We start from the raw sequence: 24,790 nt of genomic DNA on the forward strand, positions 1-24,790 counted from the left end.
CTTCTCCTCAAATTTTGCTAGAGAATTGTGTCCAGAACTTTCTTTTATACCCATCATATGTATCTCAGTAGAATGTAAGCTCCTTGAGTGGTCATGCCATTTTGACATTTTTGCATCTAATGAATCCTGTAGCCAACTGAAAACCTGCAGATCTTTCTCATGAGAACATTTTGGCTCTTTTCCCCCATCCTATACCTGGATAGTTGATTTTTTAAAAACCAAAGTGCAGGATGATGTTAATGGGCCATTCAATTCCACCCTTCAGTCCATAATTCTAGTCTCAGATATCCTTTGGATCCTGATTCTGTCACAGTATGTGCTACTTCTCCCAGCTTCACGTCATAGACAAACGTATAAGCAATCCGTCTATGCCAACATCTATGTAAGGCAACATGATATAGTCGAGGCAGGAAGACCTAGGCTTGAATCCTGCATCCTGCCTCAGACACTTACTAGCTATGTGACTCTGGGCAAGTCACGTTACTGGGGCCTCAATTTCTTCATCTGTAAAATGACAAGACTAGATAAGAGCTGATGACTTCTAGGGACCCTTTCGCCTCTAAGTGAGTGATAGGCATATTGAATAGAATGGCAGCACCCCCTCCCACGTCTACCCCAGACCACTGATCTTTGTTTCCAGCCCAGCCCTCACAGCCCTCACGCAGGGAGACAGCTCCTACAGAGAAAGTGCCAGCCACCTCCACCAACTGCCACCTACAGAGTAAGTTAGCCAGCCTACCTAAAGCAGCCAGGCACTTTGAGAAAGGGACAGCAGGCAACATGTGCCAACCAAAGCAAACCACCACCTGGACCACCATCAGACCCTGTGCTTCCGGGTCTGTGCCCTCAGCCATCCTCCTGGGAAGCAAACCCTGGGCAGACGCAGCCTGGGGACTGACTGCTCCCGCAGGAGCTACAGACACAGCTACCGAAGACCCGGAAAGGAAAGACCTGGCCACCACAATCCTTGGCCCTATCCAAGGGCTCAACAGCAGAGACTGAGATGATTTTATCAGGGAAAATGACATTAGAGAAGAGGCCTAAACACCCTAAGGACCATGGGACCTTTATTTCCATCTGCCTTGAAGCTGAAACCTTCCCTGTGTGTTGTCCCCCTGTTAGAACGGGAGCTCCTCGAGGGCAGGGACTGCCTGACTTTCCTCTTTGCATCCCCAGCACTTAGCACAGGGCTTGACACAGAGCAAGCACTTCATATATACACTCACCTCTCTCCAGGCCGATGGCACAACGCTTCTCCTTATAGCCTTTACATTTCCATACTCAACATTCCATCTGCCACCTGTGTGCCAACGCACAGGCTAGGCCCCAAGGCTGGAACACAACCCACCCTTACCTCTGCCTTTCAGAACCACTAATTCCCTTGAGGGCTCAACTGAAGTGCGGCCTCCTACCAGAGGCCTTTCCTCATTCCCCTGGCCATTAGTCCCCACTCCATCCCCCACTCTCAGAAATTACCTTTTAGCTTCTTGGTATTTATTTTGCATACATCTTGCATTTACTTATCTGCATACATGTTGCTTCCCCCCAGTAGAACAGAAGGTTTTTGAGGGCAGTTTGTCTTTGTTTTCCTAGCACAGTGCCTAGCACACAGTAGGGGTTTAACAAATGTCTGTTGAATTGAATGGGGCTGAAGACACAGCCATGTTATGTAGCCACTAGAAACTTCCTTCCAGGTTGAACTCAATCCATTAATCGGTATTCTTTGGTCCAGTCATTCAACCGGTTCCTGAATCCATCTAACTGTACTCTTATCCAGTTACCTCTGCCTCTTCTGGTTTGGGTGAGGTTGTTGGGCCAACGTTCTAATCATCTTTCTGACTGAGTCGACCTCACACACCCCCCCGAGAGCACAACAAGGACTGTAGGCCCTGACCCCTGCACCATCCTCACACTGCCCAGAACAGAGGCCACCTACGTCTGGAACCACCATCATCTTCTGGGTGACGATGTTGTCCAGAATGAAAGAGAACGCCACCTGGTCATCATCATCCAACAAGGGGTTAATGGCCTTCTCCAAGCGGGCCAGTTTATCTTCTTTCTGAAATGAAAGTTATTGGGATGTCCAGAATAGTAATGGTTCGGGCCTGCAGCCTGCTTGCTCTCATCCTTCTGAAATCTCTCCTCATTCAGTTACCACAGCACCTGCTGACTTCTGATATTCATTGTCCCCATCCCTCCCTCTTCCCATTGGTGCCCTCTCCCCTCTCCCACCTTCCCTCCCCTCCCACCTTCCCTCCCCTCCCACCCCTTTGGCTTCTTGCATACCAATCCCATTGCCCTGTCCTCATTCTGAAAGAAAGACATGGAACAACAATGGCTTACCTCTTTCAGTTTTTCATCACAGAGATCCAGCATCGACTGAGAGATCTGAGTCAATGAATGCTTTGGCCCTACAATCATACCAGGAGATTGAGAGGAGTCAAGACCATTACTGAACAGGGGGCCAGAAGCTGCTACCACCCTGAGGTTTTTCTCAATTCTAAATTCTCTTGTTTCCCTCTCCCCTTCCCCTTCCCCTACCCATTAAGGCAAGAAAAATAAAACCCCTTACGAATATGTAGACATGCAAAACATTTCCCCATTGGCACACAGCCTGGTTTCTACCTTAACTTCTCTCACTATGACATGAAGGCAATACCACAAATCATGGTTATGGGTGTGTGAATGGGTAGCGCTGAAAGACACCGGGAGCGTTTCTTCCACAGAGGATGTGCAGTTTGTGACTGGAGCTCCTGCCGGCAGAGCCTGGCAATGTGTGTGATGCTCAGCCTTGTGACTGATTTAAAGTCCTTCCTTCCTCCCATCCATGATTCTTGCATATTGACTTGGCCTGATCAAGGGATCTTACCCTGGGGTCTGTGAACTTGGGTTTTTTTTTTTTTTTTAATATTCTGATAATGGTATATCAACAGAATTGATTTCCTTTGTAATCCTATGGATTTCGTGCATTTAAAAACATGCTGCTGAGGAGTCCACTGGTTTCTTCACCAGACTGGCCAAGGGGTCCGTGACACAAGCAAGGTGAAGAACCCCTGGTCTAGATCAGGGCTTCTTAAACTTTTTCCACTCAAGACCCCTTCAGTGCTTCTTAAACTGTGGGTCATGACCTCATGAGGTCTCGACCCCACAATTTTAGAAGTGCTGGTCTAGATGCTACTGTGGTTCCAAACTATTCACAGAAGTGTCTACCAGCTTAAAGCTGGGCTTCAGAATATCCCTGAATTAATTACTTTGTACTCTGATCTCGGTAATCCCATTTTAGCACACCATACCAAAACTAGTCAGCTTGCGTGTCACCCACTCTTTGAAAAGACCTAGCCCAATGAATATCACTTGATTCAAGCCACAGTTGCTCTTCCTGTCTTGCCATTTCATGGTCAGTAGAGTTCTGTGTGAAACTAACCAAGAAGGTGAGTAGGATGGCAGTGGCACATCTGCTGTCATGGTAGTAGTGTGCAGCTGTGGCACTGTTTCCTCATAACAGGTAGAGAATTAAGGATAAACAATGCTCCTGGTGGACCTTCCCTAAGCTGTCCTGTTGGCATCGCACAGTGAGGCTGAATCTCTAGCATTCTCTCTTATGCCTCCAGCATGATCTCTATGCTTCTCTCTTTCTTGATCTCCCATTTCCTTCTTGGTCATGGTGATGCTACTTTTCGAATCTGTAATGAACAACCTTACCTTATATGTAAGAGCTCTTAAGTTACAAGCTCATGAGTGACTTTACTTGTCAGCAGGATTATCAATGGACTCTATGGTTCACTGTGCTAGTTCTGCAAAATAGTCCTTAACATTCTAGAGGCTTTTGTGAATGGGTACGTGTATTTCAAAACAGTCCACAGCATCCAGGAGCTGTTGAATGAAGTATCTCAAAGAACTTATTCTTTTATGCATAATAACCCCCTAAAGTCTGTCTGAAGACAGAGTCAATGAATTCTACAAGGCACACAGGGCCAGAGATAAAATGTATCAGTCACCTTCACAGTGATTGCCTCCTACTTTCAAGGCCTTAGGCCAGATTAACTTGGCTACCCTAAAAGTTTTTTGGGTGGATTGGATATTTTTTGGTCTAGACCTGTAATTGCATGCTGGCCAATTCCCAGTACAGAAATGCCTTTCACCAATGCAGTTCAGCAACTTGTCTATAACTTATTATCTTGAGAGTTGACTGGTGCCTTGAGAGGGTACTCCATCCTAAAACTCAGGTCTTTGTGATTCTAAGGCTCACCCTCTATCCACTCTACCATGCTGCCTCCCTACCCTAAAGCAATGTTGAACATATCATAATACACTAAAAGCACCAGTCTCAGTCTCATGACTCTCAGTTTGTTGAGGTTTGGGTCTGATTAGACCAGTTGACCTCGCAAGGTCCTATCCAGCCGAGGAGTCGGTGTTTCTTACCATTGTATGTCGCACTGTTTTTCACAATCAGTTCCAAGTGCTCTCTGAATTCCTCCCGAGATGGGTAGAGGCGCTTACGGACATTTTCACGGAGTGTTTGCAGGTCCATGGGCCGAGTAATAATTTTATAATAGTCCTTCACAACTTTTGCATTCACTGGGGTATGGAAAGGATAAGTCTGTGCAAATGAGAACCAGCACTTCAGTTCAACAACATTTAGGCACTGAGTATGCAAAAGATATTATGCTGTGGATGGGGGACCCAAGGACAAAATAAGAAACAACTGCTGCCCTCAAGATCAGTTGAGAGGGGGCAGCTAGGGGGCACAGTGGATAGAGCACCGGCCCTGGAGTCAGGAGGACCTGAGTTCAAATCCGGCCTCAGACACATAACGCTCACTAGCTGTGTGACCCTGGGCAAGTCACTTAACCCCATTGCCTAGCCAAAAAAAAAAAAAAAAAAAAATAGGTGAGGTAGGTCCTGTAACTCTTAGAAGAGACGGTGCGGGGGCAGCTAGGTGGCACAGTGGATACAGCACCGGCCCTGGATTCAGGGGGACCTGAGTTCAAATCCGGCCTCAGACCAAACACTTGACACTTACTAGCTGTGTGACCCTGGGCACGTCACTTAACCCCGTTGTCTAGCCAAAAATTAAAATAAAATAAAATAAAAGAGACAGTGCTAAACATAAAACAAAAAGTGAGACAAAATGTTAGGAGAAATTTGAGGAGGGGGGAAAGAGATGGAGAGAGCCAGAGACTTGAACAGCATGGACAGCGGGGCAAGCGGAAGATGAGATAAGTATCTATGAAAAAGGGAGCATCTGAGCTGGTCCTTAAAATAAGGCAGGGAAAGGGGGGGAAGGGTCAAGCTTTTTCAGACAAGGAGGGCAACATGAGGAAAGGCATAGGGACAAGACAGCCAGAACAAGAAGGTTGGCAAGAGAGTTAGAGCCACATGTGGAAGGCCTTGAACACCAGACTTTGGAGTTTCCACTTTGCCTACTGAATAATGGGGAGCTAATGAAGGCAAGTAGAAGATCTTAACAGGACCTGAGCAGTGCAATGGAAGCCCAGAGAAAAGACCAATCAGGAGATTATTACAATAGTCCTGTCAAAAGGCAATGACGACCTGATCCAATGGAAAGAAGCAGTAGATATGAAGGAGATGCAAGGGGGTCTGGGACTGAACTCTGCCCTAAAGTCTCTCCCATACCCCAGAAGCCTAATCACCACCAATTTTCAAAGGAACCCTTCCAGAGGGAGCAGGTCTGGATAACACCTCCCCCTAAAACAAACTACTGATGGAACCACATGCCGATAGTGCTAAAAGCCAGGCTGGAAAGTCCAGGCAGCTAAACCGAGAATCAAATCTTCCCACACCATCCTCCCCCTGGCCAATTTAACCAACTTCTTAAGGGGGTCTGATGTTTTTAAAGCCACTTGATTCTGTACCTGTAAAAACATGGAATATCCAGGTTCATTTATGGCATTTTATAGAAACCAATAGCTACAAGCATAGGTCACACAGAAGAATGGGCTTTGCCATCTTTAGTCTAGTAAATACAAAGTACTCACATTGGGAAGATCTCTCATGTCATTGATGATGGACTCCAGGATAGACGATAATGTCACCATAGGATCTGTCCGTCGTCGATGGATAGACTTGTGGGGTCTCTGGAAGTCAGAAGGTAGGAAGACAGATACAACCATGCCCCTCTGGGAAAGCAAGCCCAGCAACAGTGTGACTGAGTAAGGCATTCCCTCTGGCCCAGTCTAAAGCAAGGGTTCGAGGGCTAGAGGGTCAGTGAGAAGCACAGAAGAAGGAACACAGGGACTCACATTCAAATAATCACAGTGAACAGTAGTCCCAACCCGGCGTTTCTTCTTGGGAGGAAGTTGCTGTTTAGGGAACTTGAGAACCAGCGATTTCCGTCTAACCTCATCCGCGCTATGAAAAACAATGCCGAAGAGTAGTACAGAGGCCCACAGCTGGTACTCAGAGACCACTGCCATTCCCTCCACCCCAAGAAGAGCTTCTGAAGCGCCTAAAAACGATTCTGGGGTTGGGAAGATAACTTAAGTCAAAAGCCCTGCAGGCATCTTTCTTCCAAGGCACAGCTCTGACAGGACCTCACAGTATCTGGAACTTAATGTGAAAAGAAACAGGGCAAATCACGGCCTCTCTAGGCCTCAGTTTCTTCATATGTAAAATAAAGGAGCTGAATCAGATGATCTCTACAGTTCTTTCCAACTCTAGAATCTATGATTCTAACTTGGGGAAAAAAGGCCTCAACCTGCACGGAAACAACGAAGAAATCCAAGCTGCTGGTGGAGGTTCTCAAACCGCACTCTTCCCCTACCCCAGTCAGGCAAGCCTCACCCCCTGCTCTCTCCCCACAGATGACTTCTGCCAACTGGCTCAGGACTGCTCTTATTTCCCTTCCTACATATGGGCTCCACCTGGCAACATTTTGCAAAAGCTACAGAACTGTTCATATACTCTGAACCAGCAATTTTACTTTTGAGAATGCAGCGCAAGGAAAAAAGGCTATGTTGTACACAGATCTTCACAAACAGTGTGAATTATGACTAAAAAACAAAAACTGGAAACAAACCCAAATACCCTCCAAAAGGGAAATGGTTAAGCAAACTACAGGGTATGTGAACCCAAGGGTGTACCACACCATATCTCTGTCAGTATCAAGTACGTGGTGAGACATGTGGTAGGAAATAAGATGAAGTTTAAAAAAACCCAAGGCTACATACACATTGACTGCAGCCATGTTTTATACAGGTATATATACTAACAAAGCTCAGAAGGGAGCTTGAAAGACGGTGTAACTAGTTTCAGATATTTAGGGTTTTCTATAAAGCTGCTGAACTTGATAAAAAAAGTTTAACTTAAAAAAAATATACACACACACACACACATATATATATATATAATATATATATAATATATTATATATATATTATATATATATAAGTATATCGCTATAGATTTATGGCTGCTTCGGTTATCCCTCCATCTTGCTACATGACTGGCCTACCTCCTTTTCCAAACATATATCTCCTGGATGAGATCTTTTACGCCACTTCTTGCTCGACAGTCATCATTAGTAATATGCTGCAGCTTTCTTCAGAGATTGGAGTGTTCCATCATTCAGAGCCATATAGTGTCACCAGAAAAATATTGGTGTTAAAAAGATGGGTTTTTGTTTCAGGGAGGGCAAGGGATAACAGATGGACAGTCTGAGTGCTGCCCTGGTACCCACAGAATGTGAAGAGACCTCAAGGAAGGCCTCCCGTATATTGGGTGGATCCCCTACGGAGGGCATGGACAAGTCCCACAGAATGAGAAGGCATGAACGAGTCGTGGTCTGCAGGGAGTACCTATGTTGATGAGATCACAGGTTCCCTTTAAAAAAAAAAAAAAAAGGGCTGCTTCTCTGTGATATTTTTTATTCGATCCCTGAGGACAGAAGCCAGGTGGAGAAAAGCACTGGAGTTCCTTAGCTATCCTGCCCTATTAGGAGGTGGCTAAGGGCACTGTGGGGAACTGTGAAATGTTTCGAATCACAGAAGGTTAGAGTTGGAAGAACTTCTGAGATCACTGAATCTAAGCCCTTCTTTTTACAGATGAGGAGACTGAAGCTCAGAAAAAAGGAAGGGACAAGTTCAAGGTCAAAGGAAGCAGTAGATGATTAGCAGGCCCAGAGTTCCTGATCCCCCGGCCACTCTAGCGCCTGCCTCTCCTGGCATTTCTGTTAGGAAATAAAGAAGGGCAGGCAGCCGACCCCCACGGGTCACAGCCCTCCCAGCCCCTGCCCAGCCCCAGCACTTGACAGGAACACACCACTGAACTCCAGGCACTTCCTGCTTCGCCACCCCTTACCTCTCAATCAGCTGCTTTCCCAAGACAATCTTGGTCCCTTCCACCTTGATAAGCTCTTCATTATCATTGGGAATGACTGTTTTTTCCAACTCCTCCTCCTGTTCCTCCGTCATGGCAACAGGGTTGGAGGGTGGAGCATTGGTTTGGTAATACAGAGGGCAGAACTTGTTTGTCCTCATGTGCCCAATGGCACCACAAGCGCCACATTTTAGCTGTGAAAAAGAAAGTTACGAGTCAGAGGTGAACAACTGCCATGTTTAGCGGTGCCGAGTGACAGACACAAAGCAAGTAAACTAGGTACAGCCTCAGATTTTCTGCCTTTGACCTGTGTCTATCTACCCCATCGTCCAAAGGCCCCTTGAGTAAAAACAATTGCGCAAAATTGCACAAATGAAACTATACCTGAATCCAAAAAGATGTCCATGCCAAGTGTGAGCTATTTGGAACTGGGAAGAAACTTCAAACAAGGGCAGGGAATAAACAGGGTATCAGAATATGGAGCTGTGCTCCTGGAAGTGGGGAACATTAGTCTCCAGAAGGAAGGAGCAAGTCTGGCTTGAATGCCCTAAGTCTGCTTCACCTGTGAAATGGGGCTGGAAATTGAACCTCCCTAGACGGTACCCAATACAAATGTGAGTATGTGTGTGTGTGTGTGTGTGTGTGTGTGTAACACACACACACACACACACACATACAATATATTACATTACACATACATATATGCGTGCACACACATACACATGTATATATACGTACACACACATACTGTACACGTAGACACACACCGCTAGCAGATGTCTGAGGCAGAATTTGAACTCGGGTCTTCCTAACTTCAAGTCCCACACATTATCCACTGGGGCACACATTACAGTTACCTTCAAGTCAGGACGTTCCTTCATTTTCTTGGGCTTCTTCTCAGGAGGACCCTTGAGCTTCTCCTTTTCCTGGTTCCGTTTGAGCCGCCTCAGCTGTTCCTGGATCCTTCGCCGTTCCTTCCGCATCTCTTCCCGGTGTTGTTCATCAAACAGGGCAAATTTCCGACTAAAATGAACACATTTCCGGCACTATCAGCATCCCAGTGATGGGAGAATCTACCCAAGTATAATGGGGCTTGTGATAGCAACGATGGTAACATAATACAGGGCCTCATGCAAGCCTAGACACAGAACATCTCCCCTTCCATGGAAGCCTGTTCCATTCCCACGCAGAGAAACTGTTGGTAAGAGGAACGAACATTCTCTCCTCATCCTAGGGAAGCTTAACACATCCCCCAAGGGCCATCAAAACAGCCAAACATCATTTTTTAAAAAATCCACACATGAAACTGAAAATGTGACTTTCCCAAATTTAGTTCAGATGCCCTCATCCCCAAGAAAATCCAATGTAAATCAGCGCTCCCCAGGAAGTGAAGTAAAACTGAGTGACCAGGACTCCTAGCTCAAAATCAGCACTGTCTAACCTTTGCCACTGTGGCTGAAGGGCAAACTGAGGCCTGGTCCTTCAATGCTTTCCCTTTTTTGTAGAAGGCCAGGGCCCACACACTCACATGAATTCTTCGTCCTTTGTTGTCCGTATGCGTACGTAGGCATCGATGACAGCAGGCTTCCGCACAGTCTCACATCGGACATATTCCTTTCCATCTTCATCTCGAAAGGTACGGTAAATCTTAAGGCAGCGACCCGTGGCTGAGGAGTTAAGACTGGTCACAGAGGCTGTGTCATCGTCCTTGTGAGAGCCTCCAGAGCTCACTGTTGGTGAGAGAAATGGTCTTTCAAACCCTTCCCCTGGAACCCTGAGGAGCTAGCATCTTCATTGCCCTGAGCGAAGACACATAACACGACAGTACGGAATGGTGATTTGGAAGACGATATTCAAGGGAATGCAAGGGAAACAAGAGGTTCTGTTCATCGCAACGTCACCAAGCTACCTTCCCTGGCCACCCTCACGCTATCGGCGCGCCTAGGCTGCTTTCAAGCCAACGTCAACTATTGGAGATGGCAAGTTCCCATCATTCCCAATGCAGGGAGGGAGGTCTCTCTGTCTCTCTGATTTTTCCTTTACTGGGCTTCAAAGTCCAATCCACCTTTTTACCAATCTTCTGGCTTCTCTAATCTCATCCCCCACTTTTCCTGTTGCGCCACACTCTGCCGCATATCATGTTGTGTTACGTACACAGTCCCTTTTTGTCCTTCTTCTCTTTCTTGCCCGCTTCCTTGTCATTGGCACCTTCCTCACCCAGTAGCATTCGTTGTAATTCCTTCCGCTCCTGCTCCTCCCGCTCCCTTGATAGCTGAGAGCTGGTTTTCTTGTTCTGTAGCATATTCTCAATGTTCTTTCCCATTTCTTCAAAGTCACTGTCCTCAGCCGAGCTGCTGTCAGTGTCAGTTGACAAAATCTCAGTCGATGCCAAAACTCTGAAAGTAAAACCAATATGAAAACCAGAAAAAAAAAAAAAAAAAAAAAAAGACCAACACCAAGGTATAGTCCAAAGAGCTACAGAATTGGAACAGGCAAGCCAAGAAATGAACATCACTAGGGGCCACTTCAAAGTTGCTAAGATGCTAGAGAGACTCAAACAGAAAGACCAGACTAGTCACAAAAAGCAAGTCTGATGAAGTGCTATAGCCCCGTGCCAGCTAGAGGGGACAGCAAGCCAAAGGGGGACCAATGGCAAACCAATCCTTCCACCAAGCCATCCCCAAAGCCAATCTGTCTGCCTTACCACTTCTCCTAGACCCAAAGAAGCCATGAAGATAAATTGCCCTGGCCCCCTTTGTCCCTTTCACATCCACTCTCATGTCACTCAGGACAGCGAGAGGGCTCCCCGACAGCCTTACTCCAGACGCTAAGTTGCCCTGAGATGGCTTCCTCTGGAATCTCAGACTCTTGCCTACCCAGTTACGTTTCTGGGAGACCTTGAGGATTGTTGCCCTTCTACCCTTTCCAACTTTGGCTGCTAACAGCATTTTAGCAACACACTTGTTCTGTAAGTCGAAGATCCGTTGACATTCTTCTTTGTAACGTTCCTGATGTTCAGCCACCGAAAACCTTGACCCCCGGGCAAATTTACTCATGGGCCCCTCTCCAGAGCGAGCCTGTTCTGTTGACATGGTGCGCACAACATCGATTACTTCCCACCGAGATAGCTTCTTGATCTGTGACAACATGCACATGTAGACACACATTCAGCTCTTCCAATGATTCTGGAAACAAGCTGAGGGACTGTGGGACCACAAAAGCAAGCGGATGAAGTGGAAGGCTTTGAGGAGGCTAGGCCCTGTGCGGAGAATACATTCACTAGCATTACCCAACCTACCTCAGGAATCCCCAGACTGCCCCTCACACCTGACTCCTGGCTTTACCTTCCATACAGTGCCCAGTCAGCCTCCTCCACACCAACCTCTTCCTCCGGCACACCAAATTTACGGAGAAGTTGCTTGGCATTTTTTAGAGAGAGGCGACGGAGATCTGCATCGGTTCCCGTGACTGTCTTCTTTACTGGCTGGGGTTCCTTGTCATCCTATCTCAAAACATAGAACAATGAGGAAACCCCAGAATATCTACTCTTGCTACTAGCCTACCACTCTGAAGGGCCCTCTAGTCAAGTCTGCAGGCAATGCCCCCACTAGTGAAGTCGCCTCACACACGCCCTCACAGCTCTGGCCACAGCCTCACCTTCTGCTGGGTTGGTTTGTTTGGAATCTTCACATAGGAGAAGCCTTCCCCACACCCTGTAGGATCTGCCACCCCAGTCACTTCCAGGAGACACTTGCCCTTCATGGCTGCAATGAACGCCCTCGTAGTGTTCCAGGGAGCAGTACGCACCTGGACCAGAAAGGAGAGTTTGGAATGCTGGTGGCATGTCCTACAGGAAAGTATCCCCGACACCCCCCAAAAAGAACAAGTAGACCTTTAAAGGTGCACAGAGCACTGTTCTCCTGTCTCTTCTTATCTCAATAGTGGGTTAGCTGGCTGACCATGGTGAAGACACGCTCTTCAATATTCAGAACTTCACCGCCAGCTCCCTCCACCCCAGAACTATAGCTCACATCAATAAGCAAATGAAAATGACCACTGAAGCATAGGCTTTTTTCTTCTCGTGGTTGCTTTGACGCCCCCAAGCTTTCTGAATGTGAGCAGTTAACAGCTGTCCCTGCCCCACCAACATCAGTTCAAGGCCCATTACCTATTGGCCGTAAGGCTCTTTCCACTCTCCCCGTTTATAAATGGTCCAGTCTTCTTCGGGTGTTGAAATCATGTTACTGATCACACTCGATAATTTAGGAAACCGAGGCAAGCATGTGTCAGAGGTACAGTGTGTACTCAGTGGTTAGTTCTTGGCTCCAAGCTCTAAGACCATTTCGTAGCTTTTCTAAGTCAGCAGCTGCCTCTCTCCCCACACCCCGCACCTCAGCACAGGAGAGCATGGAACCACTTCCCTCCATAGCATGGCTGACTTCCCTTTCCTGCTTCTGTTCTTGGCAACAGGCTGAAAATCGCCATGGGAGATGGCATTCCTAAGACACCAGCACACAGCTGGGGAACTATCACACTGGCTGCCAAAGGGAAAGACAGCAAGGAAGAATGGATGAGGCTAGCTCACAGGAATCAGCACAAGGTTTACCTCATCATCAATCTTCATCTGGAAATCTTCTTCATTCTCTTCTTCCGGAGCAAAGAAAGACTTTTCCCCATAACCAGCATCCTAGAGAGGGAAAAAGTGATGCCAAGTCAACCAACCAACAGAACCACGCCACCCTTATGTCCTCAGGGCAGAGACAAAGGCAACCACATTAGGCTGAACACCAGATTAGGTCCTTAGGGGACAGAGCTGCAGTGTCCTCAGCAGCTTTCCAGGCACTTATTACAGGCCAGCTAAGTCAACAGGCGCTAGAGACTCACGGTGAAGATTCCTCACTTCCTAAATTCAAGTCTCAACTTAAGTTCCTCACAGCTGAAGCCCTATGGGGCAAGGAACCAACCAGCTCAGGCCCCCTGGTCCTTGCCCATTCTGGAAGGAACAGAACTGGAACCATATGCGAGCTTTCTCCTCCACACTACACCTGCAGCATTCAGGCTTGCCTGGTTGGATACAGGGAACAAGCCGCAAGGGACTTCATTGCTCACATAGCTGCCAATCACCACCCAGATGGAGAAACAAAGTAACTTTCCCAGTGCCTCAGAACACAGGAGGCGCCTCATCCATCCATTCAGAATCTTTTCCAGATGGAAAAACCAGGCAGCATCTCCCATGAAGCCCCTGGAATCTTCCTCTAAAGCCAAGGGGAAACACAGCTCAGGGGCGGCCATGAGGAAGGAGAAGTTGGCGAGTTACCTTCAGCCGCTGCTCTGCAGCTATCATGCTGTAATAAGCGCAGCACTGCTCTGGAGACACCATGGCTCGGATCTCTTCTTCAGTTGGTAAACGGAAATCGGTTTTCAGCACCCACCAGTTTGAGTCCATCCCTGGAAAAGACTCAGGAAGTGAAATCCCCACTCTCTCGACACCACGCACAGCCTCCAGTAGGCCAGCCAATGGCCAAAGACCAGTCGTCAGAAGAGGACTTCAAGGGAGGTAAGGTCAATGCACAGCTGCCACTACCATGGCTTACCCGTGCGCTTGAAGTCAGCACAGAGCTTTAATCTCTTCCGGATGCTGCTCTCCGAGTGAGAAGGGAAGGCTTTCTTGATGTCCTCCATACGGATCCTCCGTGGACGGTCTCTACTCTTCCAGAATAAGCGGTATATGAAAACCTGCCAATCAAAGCACAAACAAACGAACAAACGATCTCTTTGATAAATCTCCAGGGCCTAGAAGGAAGGCGAGAAGCACCTGACTTCTACAGGCCCAGTCAGCTAAGCTCCCCTCCCTTCCTGTTCCATCCCACCAAATCAGACCTGCAGAAAGTCTCTAATGTGAGTGTTGGCCCGTTTGGAGTTGGGACCAGGAACTTCAAACAAAGGGCACTGCTGGCCAACAACAAAGATGTCGACTAGCTCCCGAATATAGTAACCCTGCCGTGTCCGAATAATCAGGAAGTCTGTCTCTGGCATCTTATGAAGATAAATTGGAGCCCGGAAGAGGTTGTTCTCAAATGCCTGTCAGAGAATACAGGAATGAGAAATGAGACCCAGAAAAGCACTTGATGAGGAGCCTGGCCAGAAAAGAAGCTGCTCTCTATGATGTCTAAGTTGTATTTGGCACCAATAAAATCCCAGAATTCCAAAAGAGAATATAGAGTTAAGTACAGCTCGTGCTCAGTAGCCCATCTCAGGAAATAAACCCAACTACAACCTGTGGAAGAAACCCACCCTTCAGGGAGACAGATGCACAGGGGTAAGTCTCTTTTTCTCAAAAGGCAAGATACATAAAGATCAACTGTCCCTAGAGGCCTAGGAATTTAGGAATGGCTTTTAAGAACAACTGAAGAGGAAAGCTGTTCAGCATATGGATGTGGGGAAAAAAGATACAAAAGAGGAGAGAAACAAAGACCAGAAAGGGGGTGCCACAGTCTGAAGAAGATGCTTAATGCTAGAAGTATACACAGAAATGAAGGAAGCAACAGCAGCAAGCCAGGAAAACAGGCTGAGGCGGTGAAGTAGAGCTCAGCCAACATTAGAAGGCCCACGAAACAGAAGAAATGGCAGGATGTCCACCAGAGAAGGCGAGGCAAAGCTGGAGAGCACAGCGGTACCCTACAGCAGAGCACAAGAAGGCTTGAGGGAGAGACAGCATATGGACTCTTTAGAAAGAACCCAAGGTAATCTCTGGGACTGGAGGCTACAGATGGCACGGCTCAGGCATGCTCGTTACTCCAAAGTGACCGTGACTAATATGGCCAAGTCTCAATTTTCCATATATGGCAATATGCACTTTGGGGATTAGCCGTAGCAAATTTTTAACTCCAGGTTGACTTCTTTGTGTCACCCTGAGCTCCCTCTCCTCACCTATGCTTGCGAAAAAGGAATTCATTTTCATCTTAGTCTAAGAATAAGATATTTAGGAACAAAAATCCACCCCCCTTTTAAAAAAACCCAATTTGTTTTTATTATCCACTCCACTGTTAGCCTCCCATGAAGGTTAGCGACTTCGAGGTTGATTAGCATTGCCTTGATGACGCCATTCAGATCCTCCCGTGAATGACCCGCCCCCATCTATTCTTTCCTTTAGACTAGACTTATAACTTGGGGGAGGGGGGAGGTTTCAGAGAATGGGAAGGGGAAGGAATTCCTCACCTGCAAAAGCTGGCCAGGGTGGAGAGAGCCCAGGAAAGGAGATGTGTGACAATAAACCGTTTCTCCATACTTACAATCAGGGGCTCCAGGGTCCTTCCCCGGTTTCTGGGAAGAAGAAAACAGACTCAGTGTGAGCAAACATAGATGGCATACCCCTCTAAGTGAGCAGAGAGCTATACTGAGCCCCTCCGGGATAGGATGAAGTATAGCAAAAACACAATTCTGTCCCCAGAGGAGCTCATGGGCTAAAGGGGTAGAGGATGAACACAAACCTATATTATAACATCATCATCGTATATAATGACAACAGCAGGCAAATTCCCTAAACAAACTCACCCGTTTATAGTAGTTTTTTATCTTGGTTGCCATGCCGACCTGCATCATTAAGGGACCGTTTTCCTCACTATACTCAGCAAGAATCAGGTCTCCATCTTTGCCTGTCAGGTCCTGGGGTGTACGCATAAAAAACATCTCCCCACCACCTGAGGCCTGGCGTTCTTGTTCTCTCATCTGCCCAGCACAGAGAAAGCACAGTCCACATCAGAGCACAAAGCCGAGCTCAATGCACTTCATCCAAAGACAGAGAAACACCTTCCTGCCCCCACCACCACCCTCCCCCCCAACCCTGCTCCTATCCCCGCCCGCCCAGAAAGGCTTTACTTTGGCTTTCTTCTTGATGTGTTTCAGCAGGGGCTGGACAGAGTGGGGACCTGGCTGGGACAGGGCCCCAAAGGAGTACTTCTTCAGAGGCGGGCGGTGGAACTGCCGGAGTTTGACCGGGCCCATGTGGGTGGGGAAGAAGGGTTGCCGGAGCTCCACCGCAGGGATTGAATGCTGAAAGAGGCAACACGCAGGCTCTGACTGGAGAACTGAGCCAGTGCCAGCCAACAGCCCCCAAGGACCTACCCACTTCTCCCTTCACAGAAAATTGCTTTTACCTGTATAATGTTCCCCCCAAAGGTACCGCGAAGGCCCTGCTGCTTGGGGTAGTAAAACTCGTCGTTGGACAGGTTCCAAGGGTCCTTCACTTCCGGCTGGGACATATTCTGATCACCCACAGCAAACGGACATCACTCAGAGAGCTCCTCGATTGCCCAAAGATCCCCACACCCGAACCCACGAACCCCCTCACAGACCTGCTGGGGCTCTTCCTTGATAACTCCCGTTTTTCCCAAGAGGATTCGACTCTTCTTTAAAGAGGATTCCTTCTTATTCTCCTTCGACGGGGAATTCGATGTTGTCTCTTCCTTTTCATCGGGTATTTCTGACAATCAAACAAACACGGCTCAGGAACACCCTTCAGGAAGATCCATCTCCCTTCCTGAGAGTCCTTTGTGGTTCTAGGTGTAACCCCGAGAAAACATTCAATCCAATCCCCTCTGTTTACAGATGAGGAAACAGGTTCAGATGAGCAGAACGGCTGACCAGTAAACAGATGGGTTCCCCAATCTCTAAGGTTTAAGGAAAACCGGAAACCTTTTTCTGCGTTCCCTTACTAGGCTGACAAACAGGGAGGGAGCTTGTCCCACCCCAAACTGTGTGTGTGTGTGTGCGCGCGCGCGAGCGCGTGCTCACGTGCGTGTGTTTACATAGACATACCGTGTGTATATAGATATGTACGATTTTATGTATGTATATAATTTTACATAATATATAAAATTTATGTGTGAATACGTATTTTGCTACTACTCAAATACTTGATGTTCTCCCAAAACCATTCTTAAAAATTAGGAACCAGCAGCCACAGCAGCAATTCTAAATGTTCCCCAGCTCACTGCTTTCTTCCAAGCACAATCTGAAACTGGCTCTTCCAGCCCCCAGCACGTAGCAAGGTAGGTTGTATTCCTCCCTGCACCCCCTCCCCGACTCCCCCGCCTCAACCCATTACACCCTAGTTCTTTCCTGCCGTTGGATCCTACAAGTCAGCTACACAGATGGGAAAAAGAACACTGATCCTGGCCACTGCCATACCCAGTATAAGATTCTCATCATTCGGATCGAGCGTCAAGACAGGAGGCTCCAAGAGCCGAGGCATGGCCAGGGCATCCCAGATGATGTTGTCTTCCCAGCGGCCATACACCAGCTCCTCGTTGTCAATTGGGAAAATGGAGTACCAAGGTTTGTCGTCATCCAGAGTGGCAGTAAAACCTATTCAAGACAGGAGAGGGGTCCTTCATAATGGGCAAGTGAGGAATGGCTGAATGCTCATTCAGCCGTGAATAAGGGGAGATGAAGAGAGCAAATGATACCAGGAGAGTTATCTAGCTCTCTGCCTGAGGAGAAACAAACACATCTCTGATTTGGAGAAAGCAGCATTTTTCACTTTTTTATTTCCCTAAAGCAGAGCTGAGAGATGTGTTTCAGAAAGGAAGATGTACTATAAAAACAAAGCACTCAAGAGTCAGACAGATTTCTACAACTTCAGTGATAACCTTCGAGCTTTGTTTTTAGGTAGAAAGTAAAGTCCTCACTAGCTGGTTAGCAGAGGAGACTCATCAAGTGGTAGGCCCGGGGCCCGATCCTAACACTCCCCTGGCTTCACCACCCCCAAGGTCACAGCTGCACCCAAATGGAACCTCTCCCCATCCCACCTTGCTGAGCATTGTATGCCATGGCATTCCTGGTCATGCTGGACGGAAGCCAGCCAGCAAGGCTGGCCCGCTGAGGCTTTGTCCCTTTGTGTTTGATGTCCTCCCCATCCCAGATGATGTCATCCTCCCAGTGGAGCTGGGTAACCATCAGGAAGTTCTCATCGGCCAGAAGATCCCCCGCTTCCTCCAACACACCCAAATCCTGCATTAGCAGAGAAGGTGTCAGGATGCTGGGACCTCAGGCCTCACGTCTGGACAAAGCAAGCCCTCTGCCTTTGGCATCCACTCTGTGAAAGCATGCTCACGTGGTACCCGTGACTTAAGAAGGACACTCAATTTAAAAAGCTGAGTGGAAAAGCACAACACAGAGCAGGGGAAGGACAAAACTGCTCGTCTCCCGGCCTCCTCCCAACATCAAGTCAAGCAGAGCGCTCTTCTGTCCTTTGCCACAGCTCCAAAACTGGCCACGGATTCCCAGTCAAAGACTCAGAGACCAACCCCAGCACTAGATGAACTCCTCTTATTACCTGCTGTTGAATAGCTAAGTTGGCAAAGAAGGCCCAAGGCACAATGAGGCACATCTTACAGTCTGTTCCCTTGTCTCCTCACTTCAAAGCACCTCACCTTCTCCACCATCCCTGGCTTCGTTGACCGCTCATCTTCTGCACTTTTGAGTTTGAAGCCATAGTCAAACCCGCTGCCATCTTCAGGGACACCCAACATGTCATACCACAAGCGGGCAGGACCATAGCGCCACTCGGCTATCTTTGGCTTGGTGTCTGTAACTTTGTCTATGTCTCCAGCTGACTGAGAAAACTTAGACTCCACAGGAGCCATCATCGTGATCTACAGTAGAACAGGGAAAGATGTGAAGAGGCCTATCCTTCCTTGAGTCTCAAAGCACCAATTTCTATATTGGCAATGTCTTTTATCGACCAAGAAAAAGAACCCAGACTTTCTGTGGTTGCTAAGAGGCAACAGAGTCATAACGAAATGACTTCAAACAATCCCAAGGAGTGTTTAAGCAAAAGATGTCCTTGCCGAAAGCTAAGGCTAGAAGAAGCCATGGAGTGACGTTACCAAGAACATCTTACCTACTCTTCAAGACTTTCAACTCATCAGACCCTGAATCGAGGTTTGCCCTCCCCCATCATATTCCTCCCATCATCAGTCGGGGAAGTCTTCGAGATTAAGCCAGGATTCTCTACTGGTAACTGTCAGGAAACTCAGCCCACTGGGATGTCTAGCCTCTATTGTACCTACCTCGTCATCTGAGAGACACTGCTCTGGAGGGGGAGGGGGAGCAAATTCATAGGCCCACGGTGATTTTCTCTCCACCTCAGGGTCTCCAGGGCACTCGCCTTCCTGGATTTGGTCTTCCTGTGTCAGCTCTCGGTGCTTTTTCTTCCTCTTTCTTCGAGCACTCCGCCAAACAGATGGAACATTCTTCCCTGGGCCAAAGAGACGAAGGAAGCGCAACACCTAGAACAGAAAGAGCGTTGCTGCATCAGTCTCAAAGTCCAAGATTGAGACAGGAGCACATCGGGCAGAAGATAGTACCGAGGTTTACACAGCTGCAGGGGACAAGTCTGGGTTTCTAAATGCTGGTCCTGTGCCTACAAATGGAAGGAAAAACAATCACGCCACCCCTGCTATTATCCTTTTTTTGCAACTAGAAGAGCATAAGTCACTTCTCCCATCAATCTATCCAGCTGTAAAATCCCAGGAAAGAGTATGACAAGAACTCTGCTACTCCAGAAATACTATCCCTCAATTCCCATAGAGCACAGGCCACGTGGAGCACAAGACACAAAAACACTTAGATTACGGCCATTCTTGATTCAACATCTTGTGTAGAACTCTCCCTCAAATGAAGGTTTGTCATGTATTTGGCCACCCACCAGCATAAGGTCTCAGTTCCAATAGCTGGCTTGTTTTAGTCCTGATCATCCAATTCAAATGCTACTTTCACGAAGCCTTCCTTGTTTCGCCTGGATCAGTAACAACCTTTCCTCTTGTGCCTGCCTCCCCCAGCAACGATCAGCCCCTTCTCTACTGCACTTACCATGTAACCTTGGGGATTCCACTCATCGGTCTTTGTAGCATCCCCTTTCTAGAGCACACAGAAGAACAGCAGCGGGTTCAGAGTAAAACGAGCCCTGGGCTTGTAGTCAGGAGGCCTGAGTGTAAGTTCTACCCCTGACACTTACTAGCTCCATATGCTTCAATAGGGTTCATCATAATTATGCTCCTTCCCACTTTGGCAAGGAAGACTTAGAGCACTATCCAAACAGGAGCTCTTATAATTTAGGCTACGTGATATATCATGACAGTTATTATAACGTGTAATTGTTTTAAATTTCCAGCACTTAAGCTTCACGGTCTACAAACAGTAGGTAAAGTAGTAAAGAAACGTTTGATGGGATTTTTTCCATTGTTTTCCATTCATACCTTAGAAGGCTGAAGCTATCAGAAGCCAAATACATGGTCTTCTTTTCCATTGCCCGTGTGCTCTACCAAGCTTGCTTGAGCTGTCCCTTTCCCTTCTCTCTCTCTCCACCTTCACATTACAACCCTCCTAAAATATAAAAAAACCACCATACCTTGCCTGGCCGAAACTCGGGAAAAAGATCGGTGACACTAGGTAGCACTTTTGTGGAGTCACGCTGCATGATCCCAGCCAAAGGGAGAGTGAGCTTGCCCTCCTTTGACTCCGCCTGTCTCGCTTCCTGTGGGCCCATCTCAGATTCTGAGTCTGAAGAACTACTGAAGTCGACCTTCTCGGAGGTGGCAGAGGAAGAGGCAATGATAGAGGGCAGAATGATGCCATCCCCATCCTCTGACGCTGCTGCAACAGGAGAGAGAAGCACCAATGGAGTGGAGGCGCCAATCACTCACAGAATTCCTGTCACTGCACCTCACACCCGCATCCCTAAGGTTGTAACAAGAGGACAAAACATAGACTGCATCACCACAGGCCTCTCTGTAAGCCCAAAGAAGACTGGGGAAGACGCCGGAACACGAGCAAAGGGCAAGTCTTATTAGACTCTGTGAGAGTCAGGCGATATCGTGTCCAGTCCTGGGCACCATTACCTAGAGAATGTGTGACAAGCTAAGTATAACAAGGAAAACGCCTGGAAAACCAGACCTATGAGGAAAGGTTAATGGAATTTGGGATAATTTAACCTACAAACTAAAAAGCCAGAAAAGAGAAAACCAACAGCGGTGTACTTCCACTAAGGGCAAATCGAGAAGAAATCGGTAAAAATTGAAACATCAAGGGCTAAAAGTAACCTCAAACTGAAACTTGTTCTCAAAGGAGGCCAGGATTCTCCCAAATGACCCAGCCATGGGAGGGGGAACTGTGCACTTAAAAAAAAGATATACAGATAGTGATCAGAATTAATAATAGCTAGTCTTTGTTAAGGTTTACAAAGCATACACATACACTAATTTGGTACTTACGGCGGCTGGGGGGGGGGCGTTTTTGTCCCCCGGGGGGGGGGGGGGGGGACACTAATATTACTACCTACTTCAGGCTGAACTTGGGCCCCAAGGTGAAGTAACCTGCCTAGACCAAGAAATATATCTGAGGAAAAATCCAAATCCCAGCCTTCCTGACTTGAAGTCTAGAACTCCAACAAGTCCACCACAATGCCTCTCTACTAAGATCACCTCTGAAGGGTCCTGCTGGCCTGACAGGTCTGTTGGCCCAATAAGCCATTTCTTTAAGATAGACATCTACACTGTCATATTGACTTAAGCACACTGGAAAATCATTCCAAATATTTGGAAAGGTAAACTTCCACACGGCAGTTAAGCTTTGGAGGTTTCATGTGAGAAGCTGCATTAAGTGAAGAAAGCCCAGAGGGGTGGTAAGTACTAGCTGTGCAGGAATATCACCCCAGGGGAGTCAAGACCAAACTCAGAGATCTATGGCACATTCCAAGATGCATGCAAGGAATGATTTCTAACCAGTCCTGCACTCCTTCCCAGCAGTTCAGTTTTGCTGACTAGCCCCATGCCTTTCTACTCCAGGCTGGGCTTCAGACCACGCTGGCCTGCTCATTCCTGGGGCAATACACCAAAGAATGGTGGCTCTGAGGGGACACTTACCACACACAGCGGGGTCCTGACCATCATCCTTCCTCATGGGTCCTGGTGGGGGAGGTGGGGGAGGCATCAGCTTGGAATCGATGTCTTCACAGTCTGCATCATAGTCATCATCATCATCATCATCTAAGAAACCCAAGAGACAGGCCAGTCAGCATGCCTTCCCTGGAGTCAGGGGCTAGCCTGGTGTCTTTCCCAAATACGGAGCACCCCATCCCCACAGGGCACCGTGCAGACCCCTGCAGAACACACAGGAGATGCAGCCTCTTCTTTGAGGAAAAGATGGAATGTCCACACAGCCGAACACCACACCATGCACACGTGTACATAACCTTACTGGGGAATTAGGGGGACTCAGCTGGACCATGTGCAACCTTTTCCCCCTTTTCCCCTGAAGACTTCTTAGCCTCCCCTTTCCACCCCTGCATCCCTGACCTTCTTACTCTAGCTCTGAAACGCATGCGACACACCTTGATATGCCTTTCTAGCCTCTAAGTCCAGAGTATCGCTCTCCTGGATCTCTCGCTTTTTAACCACTCCTTCTGTGTTTTCTGCCGCCTGCTCTTTAACTGATCGTCCCTCAAAGCGAAATGCTGAACCCCCTTGCTCATCTCTCCCCGCTCAGTCCCTTCTCCCTGTACCAGCGTGCTGTTCACTTCCACAGCTGTACTGCCAGCCCTAACCACATACCTTCTTCCCAATCATCTGGCTCCTATGATCGACAGCCCCCCTTCACTGAGATGCCCCAACCACTAAACTTGAAGATGTGTTTATCACATGCCCCCCCCCCTCTCTCACACACTGTCACACGTACCACACTGAGCTCTTCCTCATCCCTTTTCCAATTCCCCCATTATTTTCAACACTGTCCTCTTGTTCTCCCCCAGGTTTGCAACCCTACTCAGTCAGTCGATAAAACATTTCTTAAGCACCCACTACATGCCAAGCACTTTGCAAATATCATTTCTTTTGATCCCTGTGGGTGCTCAAGAGCTAGCTGATAAGGCAGAAGAGATTGCTACCATCATTGCTTGGCAGTTACCAAATGGCAGCAATGTATCCACGACTTAACAGAAGGAAGAATGAAGCACTTTCAATATGGTGTCCTGGTGAGTACTTCAAAAGAAAACAGACTGGCTGAAGACTTCTTGGAACTAAGCTGAGAAAGGAAGAAAAGCAGATCCAAGGCACAGATAGCAGGGACCATGGCAGTAACTGGGCCCCAAAGCTGGGGCCAGGGGTGGTCACCACAGCCCTGGGATGGAAGAATGTTGACAGCTCCCCATGAATCACCTGAGGGGCAGGATGGCTGCAAGCTGGTCATCGCCTGATGGTATCTTCGGCTTTCGTCTTCTGCCACCTCAGTGATGTCAGAATAGTCTACGGCATCTTCAGTGCTCTTAACCCAACCTGGAGGGGAAAAAGGGTATCCACGGGAGAAACCAACCCAGATTCCCCCAGATCATTCCTACACCGCACTCCCAAATATCCGAGACCCCAATTTCACCTTCTTCATCCACAAAGGCGCCATCAGTTCCAGTCACTTCCCCTTCGCTTGCAGTGATTTCAGTGATCAGATTGCCAAGACCCAAAGCCCCAAGGCCTGCCAAGTGCTTCTTAGACTCCTGAGAAATGAGATAGAGGACCCCTAACTAGATACCGCTCTCTCACGTTTAGGTTTGCATTCTTACTCCAGCATAAAACATATCCATAAAGCAACAAGATACTTTGGACCTGCTAAAAGAATGTAACCTGTATAGGTTGGGAAATCATCCTTCCACTCCTCAAAAGTACTGTGTCCATTTCTGGTCACCATACTTTAAAAGGGGGTATGAAGCACCCGGGAAGATTTCCAAAAGGAATGAATGACCAAGATAACTAAAGGGAAGAAAAATGCATTCTCCAAGAAAAGTTCAAGAAATTGGGGTGGTTTTGCTTAGAAGACAGCCAAGGGGATGGCTCCACAGTTTCTAAACAAATGAGGAAGCAACGCTAAGAAGTAACCCTCTGCATGTGTACACAAGGTTGAGAGAAAAGACTTGGAATTGCGGGAGCGGATTCTATTGGGCGTGGGAAAGAAGGCAGGTGAGATCTTACAGAAATGGAACACTTCAAGGGGTCTGTGAAGTCTCCCTTCCTACACAGCTTCGGACAATGGGCAGAGTTCTCCGTTCCGAACGCTCGAGAGCCGAGCTTCTGCCTGGGGGCAAGGGGCTAAACCAAATGCCCTCCTCGGATCAGCGCGATCACAGCAGCGGGGCTGGGAGAGGCTAGGCAGGTCGCCCGCTCCAACCCCAACCCTCTGGCTGGGCAGCTGAGCAAACGGAGGCCCGGACAGGGGGAGGGGAGCTCGCCCGGGCACAGAGATGGCACGGCTTAGTTGGCAGACCCCGAACTGTGCCGGAGTTCCGTCGGGGGTCGCAGGGGCCAGGCACGGGCCCGCCGCCCAGCCAGCCTCACCTTGTCCAGGACGCCGTCTCCTTCCAGCTGCCCGGCCTCGTTGATGTTGCCGAAGAGGAAGCCGGCTAAGG

The 24,790-nt window shown here is 48.0% G+C and overlaps 1 protein-coding gene across 1 annotated transcript in view; it reads right to left on the bottom strand.

Moving 5' to 3' along the window:
• The window catches only part of TAF1 (TATA-box binding protein associated factor 1), a 43,050-nt gene that overhangs the window by 14,538 nt on the left and 3,722 nt on the right, over nucleotides 1–24,790 (bottom strand). Inside the window, 32 exon segments of the mRNA XM_027836740.1 lie at nucleotides 1,937–2,059; nucleotides 2,344–2,411; nucleotides 4,423–4,600; nucleotides 6,000–6,098; nucleotides 6,264–6,372; nucleotides 8,320–8,531; nucleotides 9,195–9,360; nucleotides 9,866–10,067; nucleotides 10,492–10,733; nucleotides 11,299–11,474; nucleotides 11,720–11,839; nucleotides 11,995–12,144; nucleotides 12,944–13,024; nucleotides 13,655–13,785; nucleotides 13,932–14,073; nucleotides 14,218–14,418; nucleotides 15,556–15,660; nucleotides 15,892–16,065; nucleotides 16,216–16,389; nucleotides 16,494–16,601; nucleotides 16,692–16,819; nucleotides 17,527–17,703; nucleotides 18,147–18,348; nucleotides 18,771–18,992; nucleotides 19,410–19,538; nucleotides 19,540–19,589; nucleotides 19,592–19,628; nucleotides 20,750–20,994; nucleotides 22,263–22,385; nucleotides 23,553–23,669; nucleotides 23,767–23,884; nucleotides 24,720–24,784. Coding sequence (XP_027692541.1) covers nucleotides 1,937–2,059; nucleotides 2,344–2,411; nucleotides 4,423–4,600; nucleotides 6,000–6,098; nucleotides 6,264–6,372; nucleotides 8,320–8,531; nucleotides 9,195–9,360; nucleotides 9,866–10,067; nucleotides 10,492–10,733; nucleotides 11,299–11,474; nucleotides 11,720–11,839; nucleotides 11,995–12,144; nucleotides 12,944–13,024; nucleotides 13,655–13,785; nucleotides 13,932–14,073; nucleotides 14,218–14,418; nucleotides 15,556–15,660; nucleotides 15,892–16,065; nucleotides 16,216–16,389; nucleotides 16,494–16,601; nucleotides 16,692–16,819; nucleotides 17,527–17,703; nucleotides 18,147–18,348; nucleotides 18,771–18,992; nucleotides 19,410–19,538; nucleotides 19,540–19,589; nucleotides 19,592–19,628; nucleotides 20,750–20,994; nucleotides 22,263–22,385; nucleotides 23,553–23,669; nucleotides 23,767–23,884; nucleotides 24,720–24,784 — 4,574 coding nt within the window.

Source organism: Vombatus ursinus, unplaced genomic scaffold (genome assembly GCF_900497805.2).
Source record: "Vombatus ursinus unplaced genomic scaffold, bare-nosed wombat genome assembly UNPS02014819.1, whole genome shotgun sequence".
Lineage (NCBI taxonomy): Eukaryota > Metazoa > Chordata > Mammalia > Diprotodontia > Vombatidae > Vombatus > Vombatus ursinus.